This window comes from Euprymna scolopes, chromosome 24, assembly GCF_053919585.1.
Source record: "Euprymna scolopes isolate OS-2025 chromosome 24, ASM5391958v1, whole genome shotgun sequence".
Lineage (NCBI taxonomy): Eukaryota > Metazoa > Mollusca > Cephalopoda > Sepiida > Sepiolidae > Euprymna > Euprymna scolopes.
This window is the reverse complement of record NC_136505.1, coordinates 66,444,689-66,472,241: the sequence shown is the minus strand read 5'-3', so window position 1 is coordinate 66,472,241 and position 27,553 is coordinate 66,444,689. Positions and strand designations below refer to the sequence as shown.

The following is a 27,553-nucleotide window of genomic DNA, read 5'->3' as shown; positions in this document are numbered from 1 at the left end:
AACAATAATATGAGAGGGTTGAAAACGATGGAAAAAATGGACCTAATTTGATAACTTTGATTTGAGACCACAAGAAAACGCTTAGAAACCAAATTATATGGTAGAAATCTTAGAAAATATACAATTGGTAGTATCCTTAATAAGAAGTTCTGGAATATTCACAGGCTGGACAAAAAAAAGAAATCAGACTGATTACCAAAGAACTAGGAAATTAATGACTATGCACTATGCACTCAAAGACATACAGATAAAACTGTCGCCCTAAAAAATACGACATGATTCCTGTTTGATGAAAATCGATTTTCTTGTTGTTTTGTTTTTGTTTTTGCTGTTGTTGCAGACCATCTACTAACTGGCCAGTTGTGTACAAATCCCAAGAACAATAGGAGCCTTCAAACCCCAAGAACAATAGGAGCATTCTATCATGTCTGAAAGTGACATAATATTCAATAAGCAAGATCAGAGATGCACCACTGTATAACTCATGCTCTCTAACGATCCAAGTTATGACCACAGGACCATTGCCAGCATCTTCAAAATGCAAATCCTGACGATTCAACACTTGAGGGCATAGCTCCATGATGTTTCCAGCCCCGGTTATGATATTGGTGTGGCTTCAAGTGAAGGCCACATAATGTCACCTCACATTGGCAGCGCTTGTGGAAAAGGCATGCTCTGAGTTCCGGACGCATATCAAGGTGGGGATTGAGGCTGAAGTTGGCTATATTCAATAGATGTCAGCTCTACTACATAATCAAGATACCTGAATTGTTTTTTTTTCAATGAGTTTTAGAATAAAGCTGTAGTGTGGTTTTCTTTAGGACGACAGATTTATCGTTCCACCCTGTATGCTGGCCGATAATATGTAGAAAGGAAAGAATAAGGAAGAACTGATTATTATAGAAAACACTGGTATAATAAAAAGAACTAGAAAATTTTATTACAAAACTTTAGAAAAGCTTATCATAACTAAAAAGATTCCATCAACCTGAATAAAACAGAATGCAGTGAAACTGTTAGGGAAATAGGAAAAATAGCAACAATAAATAGACATTTTATTAGATTGACCAAATAGGAGATCCATATGTAAAAGAACACATAAACAAAAAAAACAGAAGTTCTTCTGACAGCGATTAACATGAACTATATATAAGCCAAAATAGACCAAAAAAAACAGTAAATGTAGACACTATGGACAAAGAAACAAAATGATAACTCACATTATCAGTGTATGGAAAAACCTATCCCCAAACGAACACAAAATCAGACCAGAGTGTGTGGAGAATGTATGAATACGTCCGTATTTTCAAAATGCAACAAATGGTACAAACACTAATTTGAGACAATATTGAATCATGAAAAGCATAAAATTCTTTGCATCACAGAAGTACATACAGAGCAAACTTATCGAAGTAATGGGACCAGGCATTATAATAGCCAACAAGAAAACAAAATTTTGACAAATCTTGATTTCACCGTCCTAGCAGTATACAGAGTGAAAATCAAGGAAGCAAAAAATATAAGCAAATACATAGAACTTGGCCGTGACCTGAAAGGAATCTAGAACTTTGCTATAATATCAATAAGATTGGTAACTATATGACCACTAAAATTGCTGTCATACCAATAATTTTATGAGCACTAGGAACAGTTACGATAAACCTGAAAAACAGACTAGAAGAAATTGGAATCGAAAGTAATTAAAATGATGAAAACAGTCAAAATGTTAAGAAAAATTATTGAGTGCAGAAACTAATACATGCAACTAACAAAAGCCAACCAATCACAGGTAAGTCGTATTAGAAATAATAGAACAAAACATATAGAAAGAACATCATACGAGCCTAAAAGAACTGAAACTGACAGAAAATAAATGATCTAACATGGCGCCCCCCTCCCACCCAGAAAAATATGCACGCACGTGTGTATGTGGTGGGCACCAGCCTCAGCTGGTATTACACGGAGAGTTAGCTAATTGTACTGCTTGGTCACACTCATAAGTGTCCAAATTTGTGTGGATGAATTTGCTATGTCTAGCCACACTAATGAATCATAGACAAAGAAACATCTGCCTGCATTTGATTATATTTTATACATACTATATTTCTCCGGTGTTGTTGCCAAACCACGCTCACTGAAGATACTGACTCTCTGATCTAAAATGCACCAAACATTTATGTTATTGTGTCATTTTTTTCTTTCTTTTTGCAAACGTCAATTATGTATATAACTAACAATCTTACTCTACCAAACAACCAAACCAAACACCATGAATAAATATTTAAAGATATAAAGAACTTGAAGCATAAAATCTCTTCTTTTTTTTTTTCTAAAGTTACTGGATTCGACTTTAAATGGTTTGAAAAAGGTTGATATGCAGTAAAACAAAACAAAACAAAACAACAAAACAACGAAACTGAAATGAAAAGAAAAAAATTAGGGATTTTTTTTACGAAGAAACAGAAAGTCATTTTGGGTGACTTGAATTATGAAAGCAAATTATTTTACGAAACAGCATTTGTTTTTAAACTGGTTTTGGTGGTTGATCATTATGGATTATTTGGAAAAAAACAAATAATAATGTGTAACTGATGAGGAAGCTTTCCTTTTGGTCTTATGTCTAGATTCCTTATTCTAATTATGATCTGTAGAGGTGGAATCGAACCCAAAACGCTCAGTTATGAGACCGGAGTGGTCTTGGCGTCACACCTCCATAGAAGTAGACTCGCCTGCTTGTATGAGAGGCAAGAGCAGGCTACTTAAACAAGACATTCACAGCAACGGGTGTTCTTTCAAATATGTTATCTTGTCGACACTTTACATGGCGTCGCCGATATAAGAAACCTGCTACAAACAACGTTGGAATATGTACGAACAAACACAGCAGATATTATTGCAACGGATCCTTGAGCTACAGCAAGAGAATATCACCCTGCGAAGAGACGGAGGACAGTCCAGCAAGCCTTTTACAAGGAGACCCGACAGACCTACTCAAGTGATGGTGACTGGGCGACATTCATTGACTCCTGGAATAGATACAAGGAGATGTGTGGGTTGACAGAGCCAACAACATTAAGAAACGAGCTGAGAACGGCCTGTTCCCCAGAAGTAAACAGACTGTTGTTCGATATGGTAGGAGCAGAAATACTGAACCCCATCACGGAAAAACAGCTATGACACATAAAGCTTGTAGCCGTCAAAAGCCTACACAAAGAAGTGTACTGGCAAGAATTCTATTCCATAAGGCAGAAGGAGGGGGAATCGGTTATGGACTTCATGGCACGACTCCGATCAGTCGCAAAATTCTGCAACTTTTCAGTAACTTGTCTGAACGGGATAGGATGCGGTCAGAAAGTCAGCTACTCCAACGATATGGTAACATGTCAAATGGTGGCAGGGCTGGCAAAACTGGAACATCAAAGTAAGGTGATGTCAGAGGCTGCAACGCTTAGGACACCGGAAGAAAAATTAAACAGGCTTGTCAGCTCAGCCTAGAACCCACAGACAAGTCTATCCCTCATCTTCTCAGTAGTGTATACCCCCACTACAACAAGCATACAGATGTCGGGCCGCAGGCAGCAGCTTGGGAGAACCAGACTGTGTCAACTCTGAGAGACACTGAACCCTGTAAATACCAGAGAACTTTCCAGACCCAACTTCCCAACAGAATGTGGCAACTAGCGACGGTGGAAAGGCACCATGTGGGTGCCCACAAAGAACTAATGTCCCACCTAAGCTGGACAGTATCCCTTTTACCCCAACAGAATAAAACAGACCCCGATTGGAATGATGGATAAAGGAGCATTTTGAGTCCAGTGCACTCAATGTATGCCCACATCAACGGCTGCAGGCGATGAAAGGAAAACCCATGGACATCACGTTCATCCTGGGGGCCAAACTCTCAGCTGTCTACACCATTGGTAGAAAAGAGTCAATGAGGAGCTCGACCGAGACGTGGATTGGGCATCATAGAACCTGTACCAGTGGGTATACCTACAACATGGTGCTCCAGAATGGTGGTTGCACCAAAAAAGGACAGGTCACCGAGGCATATGGTAGACCTACAAAAGCTCAATGCTGCTACCCTACAAGAAACCCATCATACACTGTTTCCTTTCAACCAGGCATCGCTGGTGTCTGTGGAAACTAGAAAAACTGTTTTGGATGCATTGAATGACTATCATAGCCTAACCCTCTCCCCATCGGCAAGAGATGCAACTACCTTCATCACGGAATGGGGTAGATACTGTTATCTTTGGGCACCACAAGGATTCCAAGCATCAGGAGACGCATATACATGCAGGTTCGACAATATCACTGTAGATATGCCCAGGAAAACAAGATGCATAGGCGACAGGATACTATGGGACGACTCTATTGAAACATCATTTTAGCAAAAATGGTGTCATATTCAACCCTCAGAAATTTCATTTTGCAGAAAAAGAGGTGGAATTTGCCAGGTTCTTGATAACAAAAGACGGGATAAAACCCACAAAAAAATGACTGAAGAGATACAGAATTTTCCAACACCAAAAAGTATAACTGACATAAGATCCTGGTTTGAAACGGTAAACCAGGTAGCCTACGCTTTTTCTCAGGCCGAAGTAATGGTCCCATTCTGGGAGCTGCTGAAGACAAAAAAATCGAAAGTTCTACTGAGACAGTACACTCAATCAAATCTCTAAAGAGTCAAAAAGAAGGATCACAGAAGAGATCGATAACGGTGTAAGAACTTTCGAAGTGAACAGACCAACTTGTTTGTTGACGGACTTCAATAGGACAGGCTTGGGATATTTTCTTTTCCAGAAGCACTGCAACTGTGCCATCAAAGCCGGACCAAAGTGTGGTGAGGATCACTGGAGATTAATCCTGGCTGGCTCCCGATTTACTAATGATGTAGAGTCCTGATATGCACGAAGGAGAGGCATTGGCATTAGCCTACGGACTGGAGCATGCCGCATGTTCATTTTCAGATGCCCAGAGCTGTTAGTCACCGTAGACCATAAGCCCTTAGTGAAGATCTTCTCGGACAAAGCTCTAGAGGACATAAAGAACCCAAGACTGTTCAACTTCAGAGAACGGTTCTTGATGTACAAATTTTGAATAAAGCATCTCCCTGGCAAACTCAATGCGGCACCAGACTGTACATTGAGATGCCCAGTAATGTTAAGCCAGGAGGAAGCAAACGAAAAGGACATCACACAAACCATGGATAGTACCATAAGAGCATCATTTAATTCCACCTATGAGCAGGACCACAAATTAAGGGCAATAACATGGGACAGGATTGTGGCTGCAGCTGCTACTAATGAGGAATGTCGTACCCTTGCCAAATTCATGCCGGTTTTGGCATATGAAAGAGGAGTTATATTGCTTGGAAGTGGTGACGATAATGGAAAATAAAATCCTCATACCCAGAAAAGTACATGCAAATATACTGGAATCGCTCCATTCGGCACATCAGGGCGTCAATGGAATGTTGGCAAACATCAGACAACGGCTGATTTGGTCAGGACTGGACGTGAGTATTCGTTAGACTCGGGCCCAGTGCAAAGTATGCAACATAATGGCTCCGTCACAACCTAGGAACCCCTAATGCCGCCCTCAATCCCTGAGTTCCCATTTCAGAAGATGGTGACAGATTTTTTCGATTTACGAGGGAACAACTACCTAGTATATGCAGATAGATACACCGGATGGGTAGAAGACACTATGATGTCATCCAGGAATACCAAGGCCACATGTAATGCCTTACGAAACTGGTTCTGTATGTACGGTATCCCGGAGGAACTGTCAACCGATGGTGGACCACCATTTGACTCCAGTGAATATAACCGGTTCCTAGATAATTGGGGCATAAGGAAACGAACATCATCGGCATATTAACCTCAAAGCAATGGGAGAGCAGAATAGGCTGTTAAAACGGCTAAATAATCCTTATTGATAGCACGGACAGTTGCGGTCACCTACTGACTCATCGCAACACCCCGGTACAAGACCTACATATGCCTCCAGCAATGATGCTCTACAATTGCGTGATAAAGGACCATCTCCCAGTGCTCCAGGACTGATATCGAATCCATAAATGCTGGAGAGAAATCAGTCATTATAGGGAAACAGTGATGGCAAAAAGACACTTACGGAATGAAAGGGAATACAATCTAAAAAGTCACCCACTTCAGGAACTGAAAATCAGGGAAAATCGGAGAAAATCGGGGAAAATCGGGGAAACAGTGTAGGTTCAAAACCAAGTTGGTCCACACCCACGCCGATGGGCAAAGACAGGAAGGGTGGTGGAAACACTGGGCAACCGGCAGTATAATGTACACATTGATGGGAGTAACGGGCTAACCCGTCGCAATCGCAGATTCCTCCGAAGAATAAACCCCGTGGTATATACCCCTTGTCACTCGATACCTGAGGAGCCACCAGGAATGTTGGATACCATAGACAACCTAACAGGGCCCGAAATACCGGGATAATGGTCCCCCATGTGTACGGATCAACACCAGCCCAAAACATCCGATACTCTGCCAGAACAGATGGAGGTGGATGACACCGCATCCCCTGGGATGATGGAGGTTGAGAAAGACCAACCGTTGCGTCATAGCAGAAGGGTGACACGACCACCCAGGAACCTATCCCCACAGACATGGGGTACGTCACATGACTACTCCACAGCCTCAAACCATTGGACCACAATGAGAGTATTTTGTGGCACCTATTTGGGAGAATGAGAATTAGCAAGAGTTTTGGATGAGATCAAGTTTCTGAGGTAAGATTGAAAAAGAGTTTTCAGTAGAGTTGTTTTATGGAAGTGAGAAGAACAGACATGTGTTTTAAGATGGCACCAAAGAATTGCAATCTTTCTGCTAAGATGAAGCACTAGCAAACAGCATTTGGCAATGCATTTGCAAACCATTGTGTTGAAGTCCAACAGACTTAACTGTGTCAAAAGACACAGACTTTCTATTATTGCATGTTGTGAAAAAGATTCCTTTGTAGAGAGAGATCAGGTGCAGAGAACAGCAGTGCAGCCACAAGTCAACTTGTGGGACACTTATCCATGGGAGGATGAAGAGATACAGTGAACTAAAGTATGTCACATGCACACATAATTATGATGAACATTATTTGGTTATCTTTAATGAACGCTATAAATATTATGTACGAACGCAACATTACGTTGATATAAAGATGTTCTGTGGTCTTGTGTTTCAGAATGTGTTAACTTTGAACAGTAAGTTATTTTTATTTTTTATAAAATTCTACTCGTGTTATATACTCGGTTGTATTTTTAAGATGGCGTATATATTTGTATTTTTAGAAGTACCAAATACGGCACCAAATATTCGTATATGTTATGTAATTCTTATTAGAAGAGGACTGATATTATTTGTTGTTGTTCATATTAGTGAGAGTCTTAGAGTGATATCTAGAGACAGTCTTAAGAGTGTTCATGTGTTGAGTGTTCATATGTCTTAAGATGTTCATGTTGTAAGAGATGGAGACATTGGTGAGATATAGAGACAGAGTACATATAAAGAGACAGTTCTGTATATATATAATAGACAGTGTACATGTTACTACAATAGAACCAATTCAATGACAGGAGATGTATAAATATCTTGATAGATAGACCGAGAGATAGTGCATTTGACATTTACGTTTTGACAGTTGTGCATATAATATAAACACGTTACCTTTCTCGTTGTAATGATGAACACAGAAGACGCATATACACAAAGATGATGACGTCCTTTATTTCATGAACGGTCCATGATTTCGCATGAGGAATTCAAAGTTTCTTTACATGGTTATTTCTAAAACTCTCTCACTTCTAGAGGGTGTCTTGATTCTAACGGAGAATCGGTCTGAACCTCTCTGCTTCTCTCCGACTCTTCTCTCAGACTCCCAGACTGCATCTAAAAACTCTACCTATATTGAGAACTCGTCACGTCATCGCATGATTAAACATGTGCTCATGAAGCATGTTGGATGACATGCGTCACGTTGCCAAACTTGAAACTAACCCGAGTTCAGTAACCTATTTTTCAAATAATATGTTTGCAAAATATGTTTACAATTTCAATTGACGATTAAATTCCTTAACAGAAACAAATTTAATTATTACATTCCTTTTCCATATACAGATATGCAAGCTAAACGATTACAATTCCTTATTTCAATAACATTCTGTATTTATTTTAACTTATGATTGGAATTTTTAATTCCAAATCTAGCTTCACAAGTTCGAATCTTTGACTATCCTATTTCATATTTACATTTAACTAATTCCCTATTTTTTTACTTACATGAAAGGGGGGCAGCCCTTTTACCATGTAACACTCGATAATTTCCCATAATTTTTTGTATGCACCAATATTTTCAACTGCTAAGTAAGTATATCTAAAAGTTTTCCTCTTATTTTATTTGAAACTGCCATATTTCGCATGTATATCAAATAAACATGTATATCAAATAAGCACCAGAAAACCGACATCAAGTTGTCCCCATAAATAATCAAATTCTACCCAATTTACACTATTAACGATTACTTCATTACCTACAACATAACATCCATCAAGTTCAGAGGGACTCCACGAAGCCTAAATATGACTAGGATTAGCGTTGCAACATAGCACGACCCACAGTATACAGATATCTTGCACCAGTACAAGGACATCACACAACTTACTAACACAGGCGAACATTAAACTCAACACCAAATTAAAACCATTGGACAGCCAGCATACTCACGGCCACAATGACTCCACCACACAAATTAGTATTTGCTAAGAAAATATTTGAAGAGATGTTGGCAGATAACATCATCCGCCATTCAGACAGTCCTTATACCTCACGACTATACCTGATGGGGAATTCAGAATCTGCGTAGACGACCAGAAGCTCAATACATCCACAGTGTCCAACCAGTATCATGTCCGACATATTCATGACTTTGCCTAAGACCTGTAGAGGGCTCGCATTTTCTGAAAAATTTACCTTGTACCAAGTCTCAGTTGATCCGGAGGACATCTAAAAGAAAGCAATCACAACCCTTTTGGGACTGTTTTAATTCCTAAAAATACTTTTCGGGCTGTGCAATGCAGCCCAAACGTTCCAGAGATTGATGGACGAAGTTCTGCGTGGCTTACTATACGTCTGCACATATATTGACGACATTTTAGTGGCCAGCAGAGATGCTAATACCCATGAACAACACCTGGAGGAAATGTTCCACTGTACATTACAGCCTCTGAATCAACTCAGACAAATGCAAATTCAGCACACAACACATAGACTAGATACTCAACAGGCAAATCTTCAATCACCTACATGGATTGTCACATCCCAGCAAACGTGCTATAGTCAGACTCATTGCTGATCGTTTTGTTTGGCCCAATATGAACATTGACATCCGTGATTAGGTATCAACATGCCTAGAATGCCAGAAATGCAAGATACACAATAACATAAAATTCTCAACACATTCAACAACCCTAACGCACATTTCAACCACATTCACACTGACATAGTCAAACCTCTCCCAATGTGTCAGGATTACCAGTATTTCCTTACAGTGGTTGACCATTTCTCCAGGTGGTCTGTAGCAGTAACCATCTGCGATACTTCAACTAACACAGTAGCAAAACTATCCTTCAGGAGTGGATTGCAATTTTCACCATTCCCAGCATCATTACCACAGACCACAGTGCACAGTTCCAATCCTTACTCTTTCAGGAATTCACTTAACTCTTTGGTGTCAAACACATCAAGACCACTGCTTACAATTCCTATGCCAACGGCCTTATGGAAATTTTCCACCAAACGCTATAAGTTTTTCCAACCAAAAAACATTCCACTGGCAACTAGGTAGACGAACTACCTTTAATCCTCTTGCCAATCCACAGCTCATTCAAAGAAAACCTAGGTTGTATTCCAGTTGAAATAGTCTTTTGACACAGCACTCTCTTTACCCGGCCAATATTTCGATGAAACTATTCCCATCCTCACTAATGTAAGTCCCTTCACTCAGAAACTATGCCATAAAATGGTACAACTGAAGTATATACCATCCAGGCAACTATCATCAACTATCCACGCCCCGTAACAACTTCAACACTGTAAGTTCATCTTCATCCAAAATAATGCAGTAAAGAGACCATTAACACCATCATAAACTAGGGTCCTTTCAGAGTTTTAAAACGATAAGAGAAACATCTCCCTAAAGACCGAGGAAATTAAACAGACCCCATCTCCATCAACAGGGCCAAACCAGCCTGTCTGGCAAAAACACCAGAGGAGACTGAACCCATCTCACATCACCCAAAAGCCAAAGCTATCCCAACAACCACACAATCGTAGCCAGCATAACAAAGGCCAGAGTCAACTCCAGAAGCATCCACCTCTCCAACCAGGCAGACCTGCATAGAGAGAAAAATTACCTTCCCAAAGAAATACAAGACATACGTTCATTTCTGATTGATATTCGAATCACTGCCTTCATCTTAGTAAGCAATGGCTCTGCTTGATGGTGGGAACAGTTACATGACCGACATGTCATGAGCATGCATACTAACGATTTTTGTTTTAATAACAATCGAGAGAACAGAAACATAAAACTTAACTTTTCACAACTAAACTAAAACAACAGACGTTTAATTTTTAACTGAAATTAATATAGATACAGTCAATAAATACCTAAAACTCATGACTGTAACAAGTTTGGCTAGGAATTAATTTTAGTTGTTTGTTTGTTTATCAGCACCATTCTTGTAACTTCAGCACTCTTACATAAAGACAGCACTTTCTTGGCAAATTTTCCCAATCCAGATAGGAAACAGAAAGTCTCTCGAATTGTGACTGTGACGCACCCAGTCAAGTCGTCCAAACCCAGCAGCTGAAAGGTCTCAGCAGTAGCAGCAGTAATTCAAAGAACCCTTTTCTGGGCTAACTACCATAAACTATCCGTATGCAAACTTCACTCTTTACTTCTGCATGTCTTCTGAGACTATCATCTACAATCAGTAAACTTTGGCTCACTCCAGTGCCTCCTGCAACCTCTGCTATCTCCTGCAGATTCAGCACTTCCTGCAGCCTCCAACGCCTCCTGCAGCTTCCAGTGCCTCCTGCAGCCTCCAGCAGCTACCTGTTTCAATGCACACTGCTTCCAGTTACCGGTTCCAGAACCCCCTGATGACTGGCTATTTGTTTCAGTGCCCACTGACATCTGGATACCTGTTCCAGTGTCCCACTGACGTCCAGCTACCTGTTCCAGGGCCCGCTGATGTCTACCTATCTGTTCCAGCTCCCACTGACATCTGGCTACTTGTAACAGCGCCCACTGGCGTCTAGCTACCAGTTATAGAATAAAGACTAGAAAAGATCTCGTTCTTACATTTCAAAGCAACTTCATTGGTTATTTGCATTAGTAAGAATATAGGAGAGAAATGGTTTAGTAGTTGAAAATTTTCTTGTGCAGAAACGTAGATTAAATATTAAACAGGCTTGTTGAAAAAGAGAAGAGTTCAGTGTATACCTGTGGAAGTTAGTAGGAGCGTGCATCCATGTATGGATGAGGGCAGTCCTGTAGCATGAGAAAGAAAGTTTGTGTGTGTACTGCATGTGGGATTAGCCATGTTTGTATTTATGCTATCCCGGGGGGATAAGTGGCCCGGGCAGAATTGCACATCAACAGAGGGCTACGCTGTCAGCAAGAGCCGGGAAGAAAAAGAGAGAGAGTTTGTTGCCAGTTTCATGTTTTATATACTCAGTCACGTGACTGAGAGCTGACTTCTCATTGGACAAACCAGGAAGAAAGTTGATTCAAAATATCCAGCCACGAGAATTCACTCTTGTTTCTGTTTGTTGCAATTTTCATCTTCTACACAGTTTTCAATGACTGATCTCATCTCATTCTGACTAATCCTAAATATACTATGTCCATTACTTACAAATTTAGCATTTGGATTATCGGTGAATAAAATACGATATCCATTCGCTTTAAACGAATATCAGTGTCTGTCATTCTTCTTTGCTAATGCCGTTATCCTTTTTGTCCTTTGTGTCTACTTTGTAAACCTGTGTATCGCTTTATTGAAGATCGATATTTTTTTAATTCGGAATTTTCCATGAAATGCAGAGAAGTGAAATTTGGTATAACACTGGAAGAGCATAACAAGGTGCCTTATTTCGCTGATTTTTGTGGAATTTGAACAAATATTTTGAAAATTATGTCAATTTTTCTATTTTCTGGTAATTTTAAGTGTGTATCTCTTTATTGCAGATCTCCCAAAATGCATAGAAAGTGTCGATTGACAGCTAGTGAAATGGAACATGTTGTTGCAGGTTTATTTATCATAGATCTAGCCAAGGAGCTTGGAAGAAATCGAAGAACATTGTCTTCATTCGCTAAAAATCCAAACATCAAACCAAGGAAGGAGAAGAAATTCAGTTTTTGCTTGTAATGTTAGAAAAATTCGCTGTCAACTTATCAAGCAGCCGGGCAGCAACAGTACTGCTATATTTGACAAGGCTGGAATACCTTCCTTGTCCAGAAAGACACATTGGAGTGTCTTAAACGAAATTGCAACAAACAATACGCCCCTAGCAAGACCTGTTTTAAACCAAACTCATAAGGATTGGCTTGGGCTCAGAAATACATGAAAACCAGCTTGAAAAATGTTTTTTTCACCGATGAGGCAAGAGCAACGCTTGATGGACCAGATGGGTGGGCCAAAGTTAGGCGTCCTCTTGAATTCCCTACCTCTCATCGATTCCGTCGTCAACAGAGAAGTGGAGGTGTCATGTTTTGAGCTGGAATAATCTCCAATGAATTAATTGGACCATTTCGAATGTCAGAAGGTGTCAAACTGACAAGTTAGTCTTAGATTTTATTTTAAATGAGCATTTGTCACCATGGCCCGATGAGCTTCCATTGGCGCGTCACTGCAAATTGAATTTTTATGCACGAGAATGTGCCATCCCACTCAGCGAAGCTTACTACATCCTACCTTAAATCATTAGAAATTTGTAGAGAAAATTGGATCACATGGCAACCTTGTTCTTCAGATATAAACCCAATTGAACAGCTCTAGTCAATAATAAAGATGAAAGTTTATGAAAGAGGTGTCTACTTTTCGTTGAAGTATGAATTTTGGAGGAATATTTTGGAAGTTTCCTATAGCATCACATCATCTCAAATCCGCTGGTTGATGTCATCAGTTGACAAGAGGCTATTCAAACCGATTTTGAAGAACGGGAGTTATGTTGATAAATAAATATTTCTTTAAACAAAATAATGTGAAATTCGTTCTGGTTTTTGGTTAATATTGTTAATGGTTATGTTCTTTATTTCATATAAATAGAAAGATGAAGTTAGAATATTGTTTTATTAACGAAAATATACATTTTTAGACACTTGCAATATATTGATAGCAATTGATATTTTATAGCAATTTCAAAATTTAAAAAATTGACCGGCAATAAAGCGATACACAGGGTTTAGTTGTACTGTCGATTGGCACCTTCACACCATTCAACCCGTTACAGCATTCTCTTTAAGAACAGTAAAACAAAATATGAACCCTCGAACAACCAGTAATGCAATGCATTAATAGAAAATAACAAGTAATGAATTTAGTTTATTTACTTTCCCTGTCACATATCGAAAAGGTTTGTATGAACAACATGATTTGTGCTTAAGTGCTCGTTTCTCTATTGCCATTGTTACTGTAAAGCTCGAGAGTTAAATAGAATGGTTAGTGTTATTTAACACAGTGTTTCTTCAAAATATAGGCAGTTTCAATTACAAACGGAAATATATCGAATAATAAGGAGAAACGAATGAACGAGTAGGTAAGAATTAAAGGGGGATAACTATATAAAAGAAGTTATTTCCCTTGTATTTAAAATGTAACGCGTTTAATTTTATTTACTTTTCCATGAGGAAAAAGATGTTTGGTGCAGATAACGATTTTGTCAATTTTTACGTTTTAAGCTACATTAAATGAAGAACCTTTATTTACTTGAAGGTGACAAATTGTCATATAAAGAACTAACTTAACTTCACTTTTTTTTTTAAATCTTTTTCAACATTTGATTTTGATAAAGATTTTCCGTATTTCTTCTAACGTTTATTTTTCAACAAGTGATTTTATTTGTTAAAACAGAATATTTTTTGGATTTGCTGTAAGATCGAATTTTTTAATTTAATTATTTTTCTATGTTCCTGTTTTTAAATTTTAAAAATTTTGTTTAATTTTTCAAGATTATATAAAAAAAAAATGTTACGCTGAAGATTACATATTCATTAAGGCAAGGGAAATATTAAGATCTTGCATATAAAAATTATGCTAAAAATGTAATCTTACAAAAAAACAGGAATTTTTTTTTTTGCAATTATAATTTTTGTGTGTGTGAAAATATTAAATAAACAATGCTTAATTCAATGATTATATCCGTAGTTGAAGAAATTGATTTTTCTTTGAGTTATCTCGAATTCGTTAATACGGAGTTTAGAGGCTTTTTTAGTAATTTTCCTGAAAAAAAATAATTTTTCTTTTTTATTGTTACAATTTACGATGCTTTATTTTCATTTTAAAAAAATTTTTTAAAAGCAAAAATAAATTTATTCATTTTTTTTTTATTTTTACTATTGAAATCCTTAACTTTACGAAAGATTTTTTTTTTAACAAAATAATGCATTTCCACTAAGATTCATATACAAATAATGGATTCATTATATTCCATGATACTTATTTGATAAATACTCAAACTTTCACTAAAAATGGTTAATTCCCTGATTTTTGGTGAATTTTTAAGTAAAGGGGGCCAAAATGTCTAAACATTTTGAGCATCGGCATTCATTTTGCACGTACATATTTTAAAATCAGATTTCGTTAAATATATGACAGGAAATATTTTTGGTGGTGTCTCCACACCCACCTATATTTCATGCTACGAAAATGAAACAAAATAAATTTAGATTGATAAAAATTGCACAATTTCATAAAGCTAAAACGTTGAAACTTTTTAAACACACACATTATATATATATATATATATATATATATATATATATATATATATATATATATATATATATATATATATACACACACTAGTAAAAGTACCCGTCGTTGACTGGGTTCAAAAACAGCCTACAGAAAATGGACTCTGATTTATGAAAGTATCATAGGTTATGAAAAGGAAGGGTTGTAAATTTGGGTTAAATGTGGGGGTATCAAAACCAAAGCAAAATATGATGAAAGTAAAAATAAAATAGATAAACCCCGTAATTTATTATACCATACCTGTTCACACTGGTGAAACACTTATCACAATATTCTGTGGATCTATATTAAAAAAAAAAACCTTGTTAAACTTTGTGACATATTTCCATTTATTGAGGTCAGGTGCGAACGAACACCCCATAATTTTATTATACCATATTTCTTCAAACTGAAACATAATTATCCAAGTATACTTACGCAGATATGAAAAGTCTTTATTAAAGTTTGTGCCTATTTCCATTCTATGGAGGCCAGGCGCGAACGAAGACCCCACAATTTTATTATAACTAAAACATACTTATCAAAGTATTCTTATGTACATCTATATCAAAAACACTTGTAAACGTTTTTTTAAATTTTTAATGTTGCCTGGTCGTGACCAGGCACACACACACAGACATTCAGCTTTATATTTATATATATATATATATATATATATATATATATATATATATATATGAGAGAGAGAGAGAGAGAAATTTTAATTTTAATTTAAACTCTTCAGCTTTATAAAATGTTGCAATTTTTCTCAATGTAAATTTATTTTGTCTAGTTGTCATTTTAAGCAAAAGTAATAACACGTACTTAATTTTCATGCTGAAAATAGTAATATATCCAAAAATTACGAAAATTCATCGAGTTGAAAGTTTTTATAGTTAAAAGTATTTTTTACAGAAAATTGGGTAAGATCGCATTTTTCTTAGATGTTATAAAGTAGACAGTAACAATCTTAGACACAGGGAACATAACCCGGAACGAATATTTTAGATTACTTATTCATGGCTGCAATATTTGTTGTTCATAGTGATGGACATTTTTTTACTAAAAACACAATAGCATTTGTTCTACTTGATGAATTTTCGTAATTTTTGGATGTATTATCTTCGACATGGCAATTAAATACATATCAATACGTAGCACTAGCAGTGCGGCACTGCGGCGGTGCACATATTTAGCCTGGAGATCTCTTCAGATTTGAAATCAGCATGAAAAATACTCCTAGAAACACTTGAAATTTTCTCATATGAATAAAATGTCTACTAACTCAAAAACTAAGCCCTTTTTTAGCCTCTGGCCCATAGTCTAGCAATCTTGTTTTTGCTTAAAACGACATATTTTAAAAATCTATTTGTCGACTATCTTAACAAGCACCGTGTTTTCTTTATTTCTTCCAATGGAAGTTGTTTTTCTATAACTAGCCAATAAAAATGTTTTCTTCCTTTCAATTTCTACACAAAGTTATAAAAAAAAAAAAAAAAAAAAAAAAACCTTTGCTGTTTTTTGTAAATACAAAATTGTTTACAAATAGATTAAAAAATAAGTTGATATGAATTATCTCCCTTGAGATGACAAGTTATGACTAGTAGAGTTCACAAAAGAGGCCGAATAATGTATTCGATCGTACAGCAGTTTTAAAATTGTTTTTGCATGATTTTTATTTTTATTTTTTTTTATATGGGGAGGGTATGTCAACTCAAGGGACAAAAAGTATGTTTTCAATTTCAATTATGATTTTTAATCTGAAAGCATTTTTTTTTTCTCTTTCTCTCCCCAAACAAGACATATTGCCACATGGACGTTATGATAATATCTCTGGGGAATTTCCACACATAGGTGTTGCCCCTGGCAGATTGAAAGAAAATCAATCAGAATTAAAACAGGCTCACTTTTTAAACGTCATCGTCAATTTTATTAAAGCAAAAAGATCTAAGTTGTAAAAGATGCGTCATCTTCAGCTATTTGCCATAATGGGCGAATAATACCCTAAAGGGGTAATAGTTCATCTTCGTTAAAAGCTGGGTTCAAAATCCGCCAACGAAGAATGCTGCACGGGTTGAAGAGTTGAGTGATATCTTCCAAGATGATTACTGCAAGTTGGGTAGCCTCGAATTGATAACTGTCCAATAACGGACAAATGACAGGTCAAACTGTAAATCTTAATTATGTCTCTAACAGACATTACATTGTAATGATGAAAGGCAATTGAGTCACTGAGCACAACAGCATGCAATAATATAATAATTCGCCCAACATAAGGGCATTGGTGCTTGCAAAGGATAATAATATTTCGCCCCACATTAGAGCATTAAAACGTCTCAATGAGACAAAGTGATTTGGGGCCTCGAGTGAGAATTCGATCGTCCATTCCAACCATGTCTGCCTCGAATCTGATCTGAAAGGATAAATTTGGTGCCAAGCACATCCTTAGCAATTAGTAAATAACAAGCGATCTGAATGGTTCAAACAAAATCGTGGGCAGACAAACCAACCAATGAGGAGCCTGCTTATTTCTGCAGAATTTCTTACATATCTAACAGAACAGTGAGATGCCTGTTCACATTACATTTAAAATTCTGCATGTTAGTAGTCAGGGAACCAGGAAACAGGGAGAGAATTCCAAAATCTAGCAGTCCAAAGGAATAAACTATTAAAGTAGAAGGCTTTCCGAGATTTAGGAACCTCAATAGTGAAGAGGTGGGATTTTGCTATAGGTAGAGTTAGTCGAGAACATGCACATTGAGCATATTCCATTTATTGAAATGCGCAAAATTAGTTTAGGAAAAGTTTAGGAAATTAGTCAAATCCTGTTTTGGTTAATCTACGTATTTGTGACCTATTTGCGTTAAAACAAAAAGTGTAATATTTAATATAAAATAAAAGTATGTTCCTATTTACTTGCCTCCCCACGAGGGCAGAATTAGACACAAGGTCGGTTTTTAATGTGGGGAAAATCCAGTTTCTCAAAAAGAGGTACTCTGGACAGGAAAAAAAATGAAAATTGTCTCAGCCATGAAGGAATTCTCCTTAACTGACGAGGACAGAAAAGGTGAAGTGTAGTATTAGAACAGATACTACACTTTGTTCCTAGCTAAAAAGCCAGGTAGTCAGTGGCAGCCATCTTTCTTTTAAAAAATTAAGGTTCAAGACTGGACCAGAAATGAGGGCTGAAGACTACCTCAATTCAAGCTATTAAACAAAAGTGAATTCTTTTATATTAGGGAGAGGTGCTTTAAAATAATTTATGTTAATAATATATCAGTTATAAATTATTCCTTATCATAATTAAATAAGGAATATTTATTCATATGTTTAGGAATTTTTTAAGATGAGGATTGATAATTTGGATTATTTGCAACATTTAGTTTGTTATATTCACACTGTTTTGAACAATGTATCCGTCAAATTTTTGCAAGAACATCTTTTCAAATTTGGGAACCGAATAGTTTAACCTGGGAATCATTTTATTTGTTTGTTTGTTTTTTGTTCTTTTTAGAAGTCAAAACCATTTTATAGAAAGTATTTGAGGTCTTTTTATTGAAAAAGTTCCTAAAAGTTTTTCACAGATGATGGACAATCCTTTGAAGAGAGACGTTTACTGAGATTTGAAAATATTTTATCCCTTTTAAAAAAAAAATAAAAGGTTACAAAAAAAAAAAAAAAAAGAAAGAAAGAAACAATTGTTTTTAACCAAAGAAAATTAAGATTAAAAAAATCCCAGAAAAATGAAGAATTGTCTTCAAGAGATTTTTCAAAAAGAAATCCTTTTTAGAATAAAAACAATGTTTTTTATTATTGAAGTTTTGGGTGAGAAAATTAAAGAATTTCTAATCCTTGAAACGTTTTGTATAAAAAAAAAAAAAAAAAAAAATTCGATCCAAAGCAAGCTATTTTTAAGAAAAAACGATATTGGAGAGAGAAAAACTCAAAAGGATACATTTAAAGAATTGGACAATTTTTTATTGTATGTTTATTGCATGTTGCTTTTTTTTTATTAATAAGTCTGTCTTTTTATTTTGGTGGCAAAGTGAGACTAGTTCTCATTTTTTTTCTCCTTGTCGTTTTAGACGATTATATTTACTTGTATAACTATTGTTAAAACTTTTCGCTCAAAGTGAAAATCGTTTTAAAAAGAATAGTTTATGTAGTGACACATTTTTTTAATATATTCTTTTGTGCTCAAACTGCTTTAATATTTTATTGAGTTTTATGTTTTCTACTGTTACTTTTGGTTGATGCTTGAGGATAAAAAACGATACAAACAATCTTACCTCAAAAAAACAGAATGTGTACTCTCTCTGCTACCAGCACATGGAAACCAGAAGACGCAAAAAGTGTGACTTGTTTTATGGAGAGGAATGTGATAAGCCCACATGAAGTGGTAAGATTTAATGAGTAATACAAAAACCAAATTTGAAGGAGAAAAAAAATATTTGGCTTATGTTTGATTAGTGAACATGCATCAGTTCATTTGCATGTATGGAAACTTGACTGCCGTCTGATAGGTTGATTCCACTTCAATAAAAATTCTAAACCCTACTGAACAAGCTATCTCGGTTAACAAATAATCAAATGCAAGTGGCAGACAAAGTATTTGACTGATTCATGAATTTCACAGCATCTCACTCGATCACACAGTGTCCAAATGGTTGGAGTTGGTGTGCAAAATGTGTAGTGCTGACAACGTTGAGTGTGTTCTACTACTCGGGTTGAGAGGCAGGGCTCTGTCAGTATACTGACAGTTAACCCATGACCAGAAGGGGGATGTATAGCAGGTGAAACAAGTCCTCCTCTTGGCTTTTGTGCCAGACTTTTGTTGCATTTGAAAAGTTTGTTTCTGGTCGTTTGCACCCCACAGAAAACTGGACAAGACCGGACACGTCTAATCGAAGAAAACCTTTCTGACCGATGGCTCAGTTACACTTTCGTGATAGGACTTCGCAGTTTGATTAAACAGCAATTGCATGGGTCCTCAGGGATGAAACACATGACCCTAGAACAGATTCTTGTTCAGGCTCAAGCTTTCATAATAGAGGTAGAGGTGGATGAACTTGCTGCAGTGGCTAGGCGATGCAGAAATCTTTCTCTGAACCCATCTTCAATCCCCAACTAGCAGGACGCAGTCACAGTGCAACAAATGTGGTGGTTCCAATTACTTTGCCAGAGACTGCCAGCAGATCTGGGGCAAAGTAAGAACACTTCTGAAGACACACTGTGCCAGCAAAAAGACATGTTACATCAAAGTGTCCAGGAAATGGTGCAAGAGATGAGAGGCCAGCACTACTTTCTCCCCACATAAACAAGAAGTGCTCCTTGTAATAAAGATAAAAATCAATGGGCTCGATCGACCAGTGTTGGTGGATTCTGATTGCTCTTCATTCATTAAGGGTGGGTCGTTATATCAACCCAAAGTATGGAAAAATACTGCAATTCTGATGGCAGGTAGGAAATGCCTTCTAAGCCACAGTGTTGGCAGCATAACTTTAACAGTGGTCAAAAGGAATTCTGCTTGAAAATAAGTTTTTTTGATAAAAATAATAGGTGCCAGTGCAGCCACGCATGAAAAAAATGGTGCATCAGGAAATTGGACGTTCCAAGTTCAAGATGGATACTCCATTTACAACTTTTATTCTATCAACATCAAATGGTTGAACTGAAGCAGGTTCTTTACCATTACCAGGATCTCAATCACACCTGCATGTTCCTTTAGCAGTCAAAGGCTAACAAACTCAATTTCACATGCCTACATTTCCCCACTAACACTAACCTTGATGGCTTGCTATCGCCACATCCAGTAGACCTTTTGTATATTATGATGCAAGACCACCTAGAATCAATTAGTAAAGTGCATTCTCTCCACACTCACAGATAATCTTACAGTTGGCAGTGAAAAGTTAACATCTTGCCACCATCTAGTCCTAACACAGACAATCCAAAAGTGCGGCCTACTTCTTCCCATCAGAAGCAAAATGCACTACTTCACGTAGCTAAGGGTTCTGAGCTCTGTCACTCCAAGCAATTCATTCAGAACACCTTATCCGGTTCTTTCTTTGGGGTTTTCTTAGCCTGCACGGGCACTATGGCTGCCATAATTAACGCAGCTCCATAAGTTTTCTTTCAATATAGGTGTTGCTTGAGCAAGAAGCCAAGAAATGCTCGTTTCCTTCATTCAAGAAACTCATTGGACAAAGGCTGCTTTGAGATCTTAATCTATTATAATATCAACTGGCACAGAAAGGTCTATCAGAAAAACATCTATGGGTGTATGGAGTGTGCTACAAAATGCATGTACACTGCATAGAAGTTCAGAGTGAACACTAAACAAAGCTTTCTTTATAAAGGCATAAATCACACCTACTCCACACACACTCAATTGCTGGTCGATCAGAAAAGCAGCTTTGTCAGATGCTTGGAGATTATACATTCTATTTTCTTCACAGAGAACAACAAACACAAGCTCAGTTTTCTTATTGACATTAATAATGGATAAACTGGGGTTCAATATTAGCTTCATTTCAATCCATATGTATTTACACTCTTTGAAAGTAAATACACATGTATGAACTTTTAGATTGATTTCTTACATATAATTTTAATGCCAATGAGAGAGAGAGAAAATATGTATCAATTGGAATTTAATAAACCTAAAGGATTAATTAAATTCTCATAGGAAGTTGAATAAAAAAATAAATTTATATACAAATTTGTCATTTTTCAAGTCATTAATTTAATATTTTCCAGGCTATTTTTGATCAAGCTATTTCTTTGTTTTAGAATAATTTTGTTGGCATCTTGTCCAAATGTTGGATCAAATCAAGAATTGATTTGAAATGTTAAATAAAAATTCATATTTACGATATAATGTACATAACTGAACATTTTTTTATTCCAAATTTTTACTTTTAGTGAAGAAAAATGTTAAAATTACAAGGCATACAAAGAAAAGTGAATCACTTACAATTAAATCTGCTTTAAACTTTTGTATACAAAAAAGTAAATATTAAAGCACCTCCCAATTCTTATAATTTTACCAATCAAAAATATCAATGAGTATCAAATATAAAATCTGAGTGGAAGTAGTTATTTTTTGAAGAACACATTATGTTCATTATAGTGAAATGCGATCTACATGTGCAGTCAAACTGTGACACATATAGATGACATTGCACTGTATTAAATGGAGCTTCTGCTATCTGTGTGATATGTTGATGGTTGACTACTTGCTATCCCTTCAGGATTCGAGGCAACTCTAATAAAAAGCGTGTACAAAAGTATTATGATTGTTTGGAGCCGTTTCAAAGCAATATTTAGTTAAGTAAAATCTGGTTGACTCCTGAAATTCCAAGAGGTCCGAGTGATTTCTAAAGTCATGAATTCATAAACAAGTTTAGTTGAAATGTAAAATAATTAACAACAAGAGGTTTTTTGTTTTTAAGTTTTCACATTTTATTTTGTCATTACAATTAATTCACAAACATTTTTCTATGATAATGAAAGGAAAAGAAAGAAAATGTCAAAATGTAGACGTTAGAAATGATTAAAAAATATACATTTTTGAATGTGTTTCATATGAATAATGATTATGCTTATGGGACATGAGGGGGTGTAAGAGAGAAGAAACAACATACAGCACCCAGGGTGCAAAAAAAAAAAAAAAAATCTATGAATCAACAATTTTTTTCTGTAGATAAAATAAATAAATGAAACTATACCATGGCTAAGAGAAGAAAAGAAACAATTAAAAAGTAATTTATTAAGTTGTCTTTTTAAATCACATTTTACAGTTGCACATATATTCCTTTAGAAAAGAAAAAGAATATGCTTATAAAAAAAAAAAAACGTCGCCTTTTAATATTAAAATAAAATCAATGTTTAAGTTTAAAGAAATTACCATTTGCAATATGTGTAAAAAAAAAAAAAAAAAAAAAAAAGAAAACTATTCAATTCAGCTAACACCATTTTTACTAAACCTGTTCCCATCACACATACAAACTTCACATATCACAAAAATAAACAAAAAGTTTGATAGATTTTGCTTTTGTCTTTTTGAAGGAAGTTCTGCAATATTCTTTATAAACACACAACCACGGAAAAAAAAAGTTGGTGCTTGTGCAGAATTATTTCTATATTAAAAAACAAAAATAAAGAAAAATCTGTATGATGTATACAAAATAAAAATATCATACACCAAAAGTCACGTAAATTAATCAAGTAATTTTATTCTTAAGACAATATCACAATACCATCTTAAAAACAAGAGAAATAACTCCAAATACATCAAAATTGCAAGATTTTAGAAAGCTATTTTTAATATGGGAACATTGGAAAAACTCAAATTCACTTAAAAAATGATTTTTTTTATATAAAAATAAAACTACCTGATCAATTTAGATGATTTTTGAAATCCAATATTTTCTATGAGTCACAGGTAATTACATCATACAGATTTTTCTTTATTTTTGCTTTTTGATATACGTGGAATTCTGGACAAGCACCAAAGAATTATTTGGAATTGTGAACAGTCAAAGACATTGCAGAAAAGATTCCATTGTTTTTCTCCTCGTTTTCATCTTTGTTTTATTCCGGTTCAACTAAAGTTCAGTTGTTTAATGAGATTGGCTACAACGCAGCCAAATGTGCTCATGACAGTAGGTAGTTCCTCACCTTCCATCCAAACCTCTTGACCTTTCTCCTCCTGCAACCAACACAAACCCGCCATCCAACTTTTGTCATCCTCTCCACCAACAGTCAGTACTTTACCATCATAACTTACACAACCTGCATAGAAAAAAGTAAAAAAATTTTATCAAAAATATATTAAAAAAAAAAAAAATTTTTTTAAATGCATGAAAAGTTCTTGTCACTTGATCACTGATTTCTTTTTTTTTTTTTTTTTGATGACATTTACGTCTATTAAGGCATATCAGCACTTGGACGTAAGGGGCTAGTATTTGGGACCATGCCTAGGAAAGATTAACAAGATGTTAAATTATGTTACATTTAAACTTCTGCATATCAGTAGTCAGATAAGCAGGTAGCAGGAAGTGAATTCCAAAATCTAACTGTTCGAGGGAAGAAACTATTAGAGTAGAAAGCTTTCTGGCATTTAGGGACTTCAAAAGTGAAGGCTTGAGATTTTGTTGTTAAGCAAGTTTGTTAGGGATATGTATGTTAAGAGCGCACAAATGCAACAAGTTCATCAGAGCACATTCTATTAAAATACTTGTAAAACAGACAGAGATGCAACATTGTCAAGATTATGATTGAAATGACATGTTCAGTGGTGCATTATAATCCATTGAAAAAAAAAACTTGATTACTTACTAGACACCATCTATAGGTGTCTTCGGTCTCATTGTATTGGGCTATGTCAAAGGATACTTCTTATTTAAAGTAAACCCTGACCATATATATATATATATATATATATATATATATATATATATAAATAAAAATGGTGTGTTGGTCTCCTCAAGCCATCCAGCACATTTTCCGGAGTTAAGGGCATGGGCACCCCTCTATTAAAACAGGACAGCTTTTAATAAAAAAAAAAAAAAATACAAACCCATAGACAATGTGAAACTCATTAACATATGAATAAAAACAAAAAATACATAATGGCAGACCAGCTACCAACATAAAAAGGGCCCCTCAACCTGTTTATACACCAAACAGGATGAGGTAATAGTGGTGTAAATCTTCTTATCTCTGGAAGTGGCATTCCAGTCATGACAAAGACCAACTAGGTTTAGTCATCAGGTCTTCATGAAAAAAGTCCTGGCCTCCTATTTATACAATTTGTACCAAGAAAAAAAAAAAAAAAAAAAAAAAAAACAGAAAAATAAGAGGCTTAAAAATCTCAAAAATGAAGTGGCTTAGTCAGAATTTTCAAAATTTCATTGTTTTCCTTTGATTTCAGGTAATTTTGAGCTGTTCTTTAAATAATTATCCTAGTGGAAAACAAAAATTTTGTCCATTAATGCGGCAACCAAAAGGAATTGCACGCTTTATAGTTGGAAAAATGCAATTTTCATTCATTTATTCAGAAGTTTATCTGACAAACACTCTTCGTTTGCTTCCAAATAGTTCAAATTTTGATTCATCTGTCCATAACACTTTTTCCAATCATCTAAGGTTCATTCCTTGTGCTGTTCTTCCCAGTGTAATCGTTTCAACTTCTCCTTTAATAGTTGTTTCTAAACTGCTACACAACCTTTAAGTAGCAATACCACACCATTTTTTCTTTACATCGAATAAATTCAAATCAAGCATTATTGAAAAGAGCATAAAAAACAAAGAAATATTATCTTTAGTTTTTTTTAAATCAACCCATTAGAACTGGAGTTATGACCATTCAAAGTATTAAAAAATGCATGGTTCACTGGACATTTTGCCTTAAACCAGTGCTATCCAAATGCATATAAACTTGTGATAGAAAATTTGTGATGGTAGGAAATTTACACAATTTACAGACTAATCCATCTTTAAAAAGCTGTATGTTCAGATTTTTTTTACTATAATGAAATTTTGAATATATTATAATACCATGAAGGTTTGTTGGGTGTATTTACAACCATCTCACTCGGTAACTTCCGGACTAATTAGCATACTTAATTAACATATTTCAGTTTCATTTTAACGGCTTTAAGTAGAAACATCATAAAAACAGCTAAGAAAAATGGTAACTTTTTATCATCATAGGAAGTATTATTCTGACAGACATTATCGTTTGTCATTTATCACAGCATGAAAAATCCAAGATGGCAACTATGAAATCTATGATGGCCACTACAACAGAGAAATTAACAAAATATGGCTTGTAGCATTTCAAATTAAAGGAAATTTTGTACAAATTAGAATTATGTTTTCAAGTACATTAAACTAAATGGTATAATTAAGTTCCATTTTAATGGGTTTGAGTAGAAACATCACAAAAACAGTTAAATAAATGGGAGGTAATGCTTTATCATTATGCAAAATATTATTCTGATGGACATTATCATTTGTCATCGTTACATCGTGAAAAATCCAAGATGGTGACCAGGAAATTCAAGATGGCAACCAGGAAATCCAAAATGGCTACCACAGCATGATTTCAAAAAAATTAACAAAATATAGCTTGTAGCATATCAAATGGAAGGAAATTTTGTACAGATTACAATTATGTTTTTAAGCACATTAAACTAATTAGAATAATTAAGTGTCATTTTACTAGCAATACACACGGACGATAAAATGCTTTGAATAATTACGGATTTCAAGAGGGTTCTACTAAAATCATCAGATTTTAAAAACCAAAGCATCTTATGTCCTCAAAATACCACCATTTTGTTCGAAAATGAATATACTTTCAAATAAATTAATAAATAATAATGTACATTATATATTTTAAGAGTTTTAAGTAAATAAAGTGCTAAAAATGTTATCATAAAAAGGCATTTTCGGTAAGATTTTGTAATGACACCCCCTGATTTGTAAATAGTCGTACCGCGTACCTCTTAAGAATTTTGTCATGAAATTAGGAAATCAACTAGAAGAGATATCACTTTTAATAGATTCGGTTGTCCGAAATTCTTTTGATAGCTCATTTTTTTTTTGTTGCGTTACAAAAAAAGACTTTAACATGACGAGTTTGGAAAATTTTGAAAAAAAATTTCTTCGGACCCCACTGTTAAATAAATCAATCTTTTTACTACATTTATCCGTTAAAAATAAAAATTTAACCGGATTTCTCTTGTGGTACTGAGCAATTTAAAATGATGATATCTGAAAAAAATCGTTCTACTTTTAAAAAGTATCTAAAAACAATCTGTAGAAGCAGCAGCAGCTACTATCACTGATATTAATTACTTTACTGTAAAACTTTTTTTGTTTTGTTTTTTTTTTATTCCAGAACGAATTAAGAATTTTAAAAAAAATGAAGGTACTTCTACACTTTCTTGCCGAAACTGGAGACACCATTTTATTTCACGCACCTGTCGATAAAATCCAAGGGAGAAATCAGTATTTTAAACTATGGCTGAAGCTTGAAATAAATACCAACAATTTAAACTAGAGAATGACTGATTTTTTAATGACTTTTTCATTTTCTGTTTTTAATAAATAAACAAAAAAATTTAAAAAAAAAAAAAAAAGGAGAATCAGTATTTTAAGCTATGGCTGAAGTTAGAGATAAATAAAAAAAATTTAAACTAGATAAACTTTCGGAAAGAACTATGAAAAAAATTGAAGAAAGTGAAAGAGAATATATATATCTAGAATTGTTTAATTGTAAATGTTTTGATTTAATTAATGAAAATGGTCAAGTTTTTCATGAAACATTTTTTTTTTTAATTAAAAACAGAAAATGAAAAAGACATTAAAAATCAATCGTTCTCCAGTCTAATTTTTTTGTTATTTATTTCATGCTTTGGCCATAGTTTAAAATACTGATTTCCCCCTTGGATTTTATCGACAGGTGTGCAAAATAAAATGGCGTC

The 27,553-nt window shown here is 35.1% G+C and overlaps 1 protein-coding gene across 1 annotated transcript in view; it reads right to left on the bottom strand.

Annotated features, from left to right (window-relative positions):
- Nucleotides 1–23,637: 23,637 nt before the first annotated feature.
- LOC145246761 (kelch-like protein 6) overlaps nt 23,638–27,553 on the bottom strand; it is a 44,338-nt gene continuing 40,422 nt past the window's right edge. Inside the window, exon 7 of the mRNA XM_080108533.1 lies at nt 23,638–23,852. Within this exon, the coding sequence (XP_079964659.1) occupies nt 23,662–23,852 (191 nt within the window). The 3' untranslated portion in view covers nt 23,638–23,661. The remainder of the gene's footprint in view (nt 23,853–27,553) is intronic.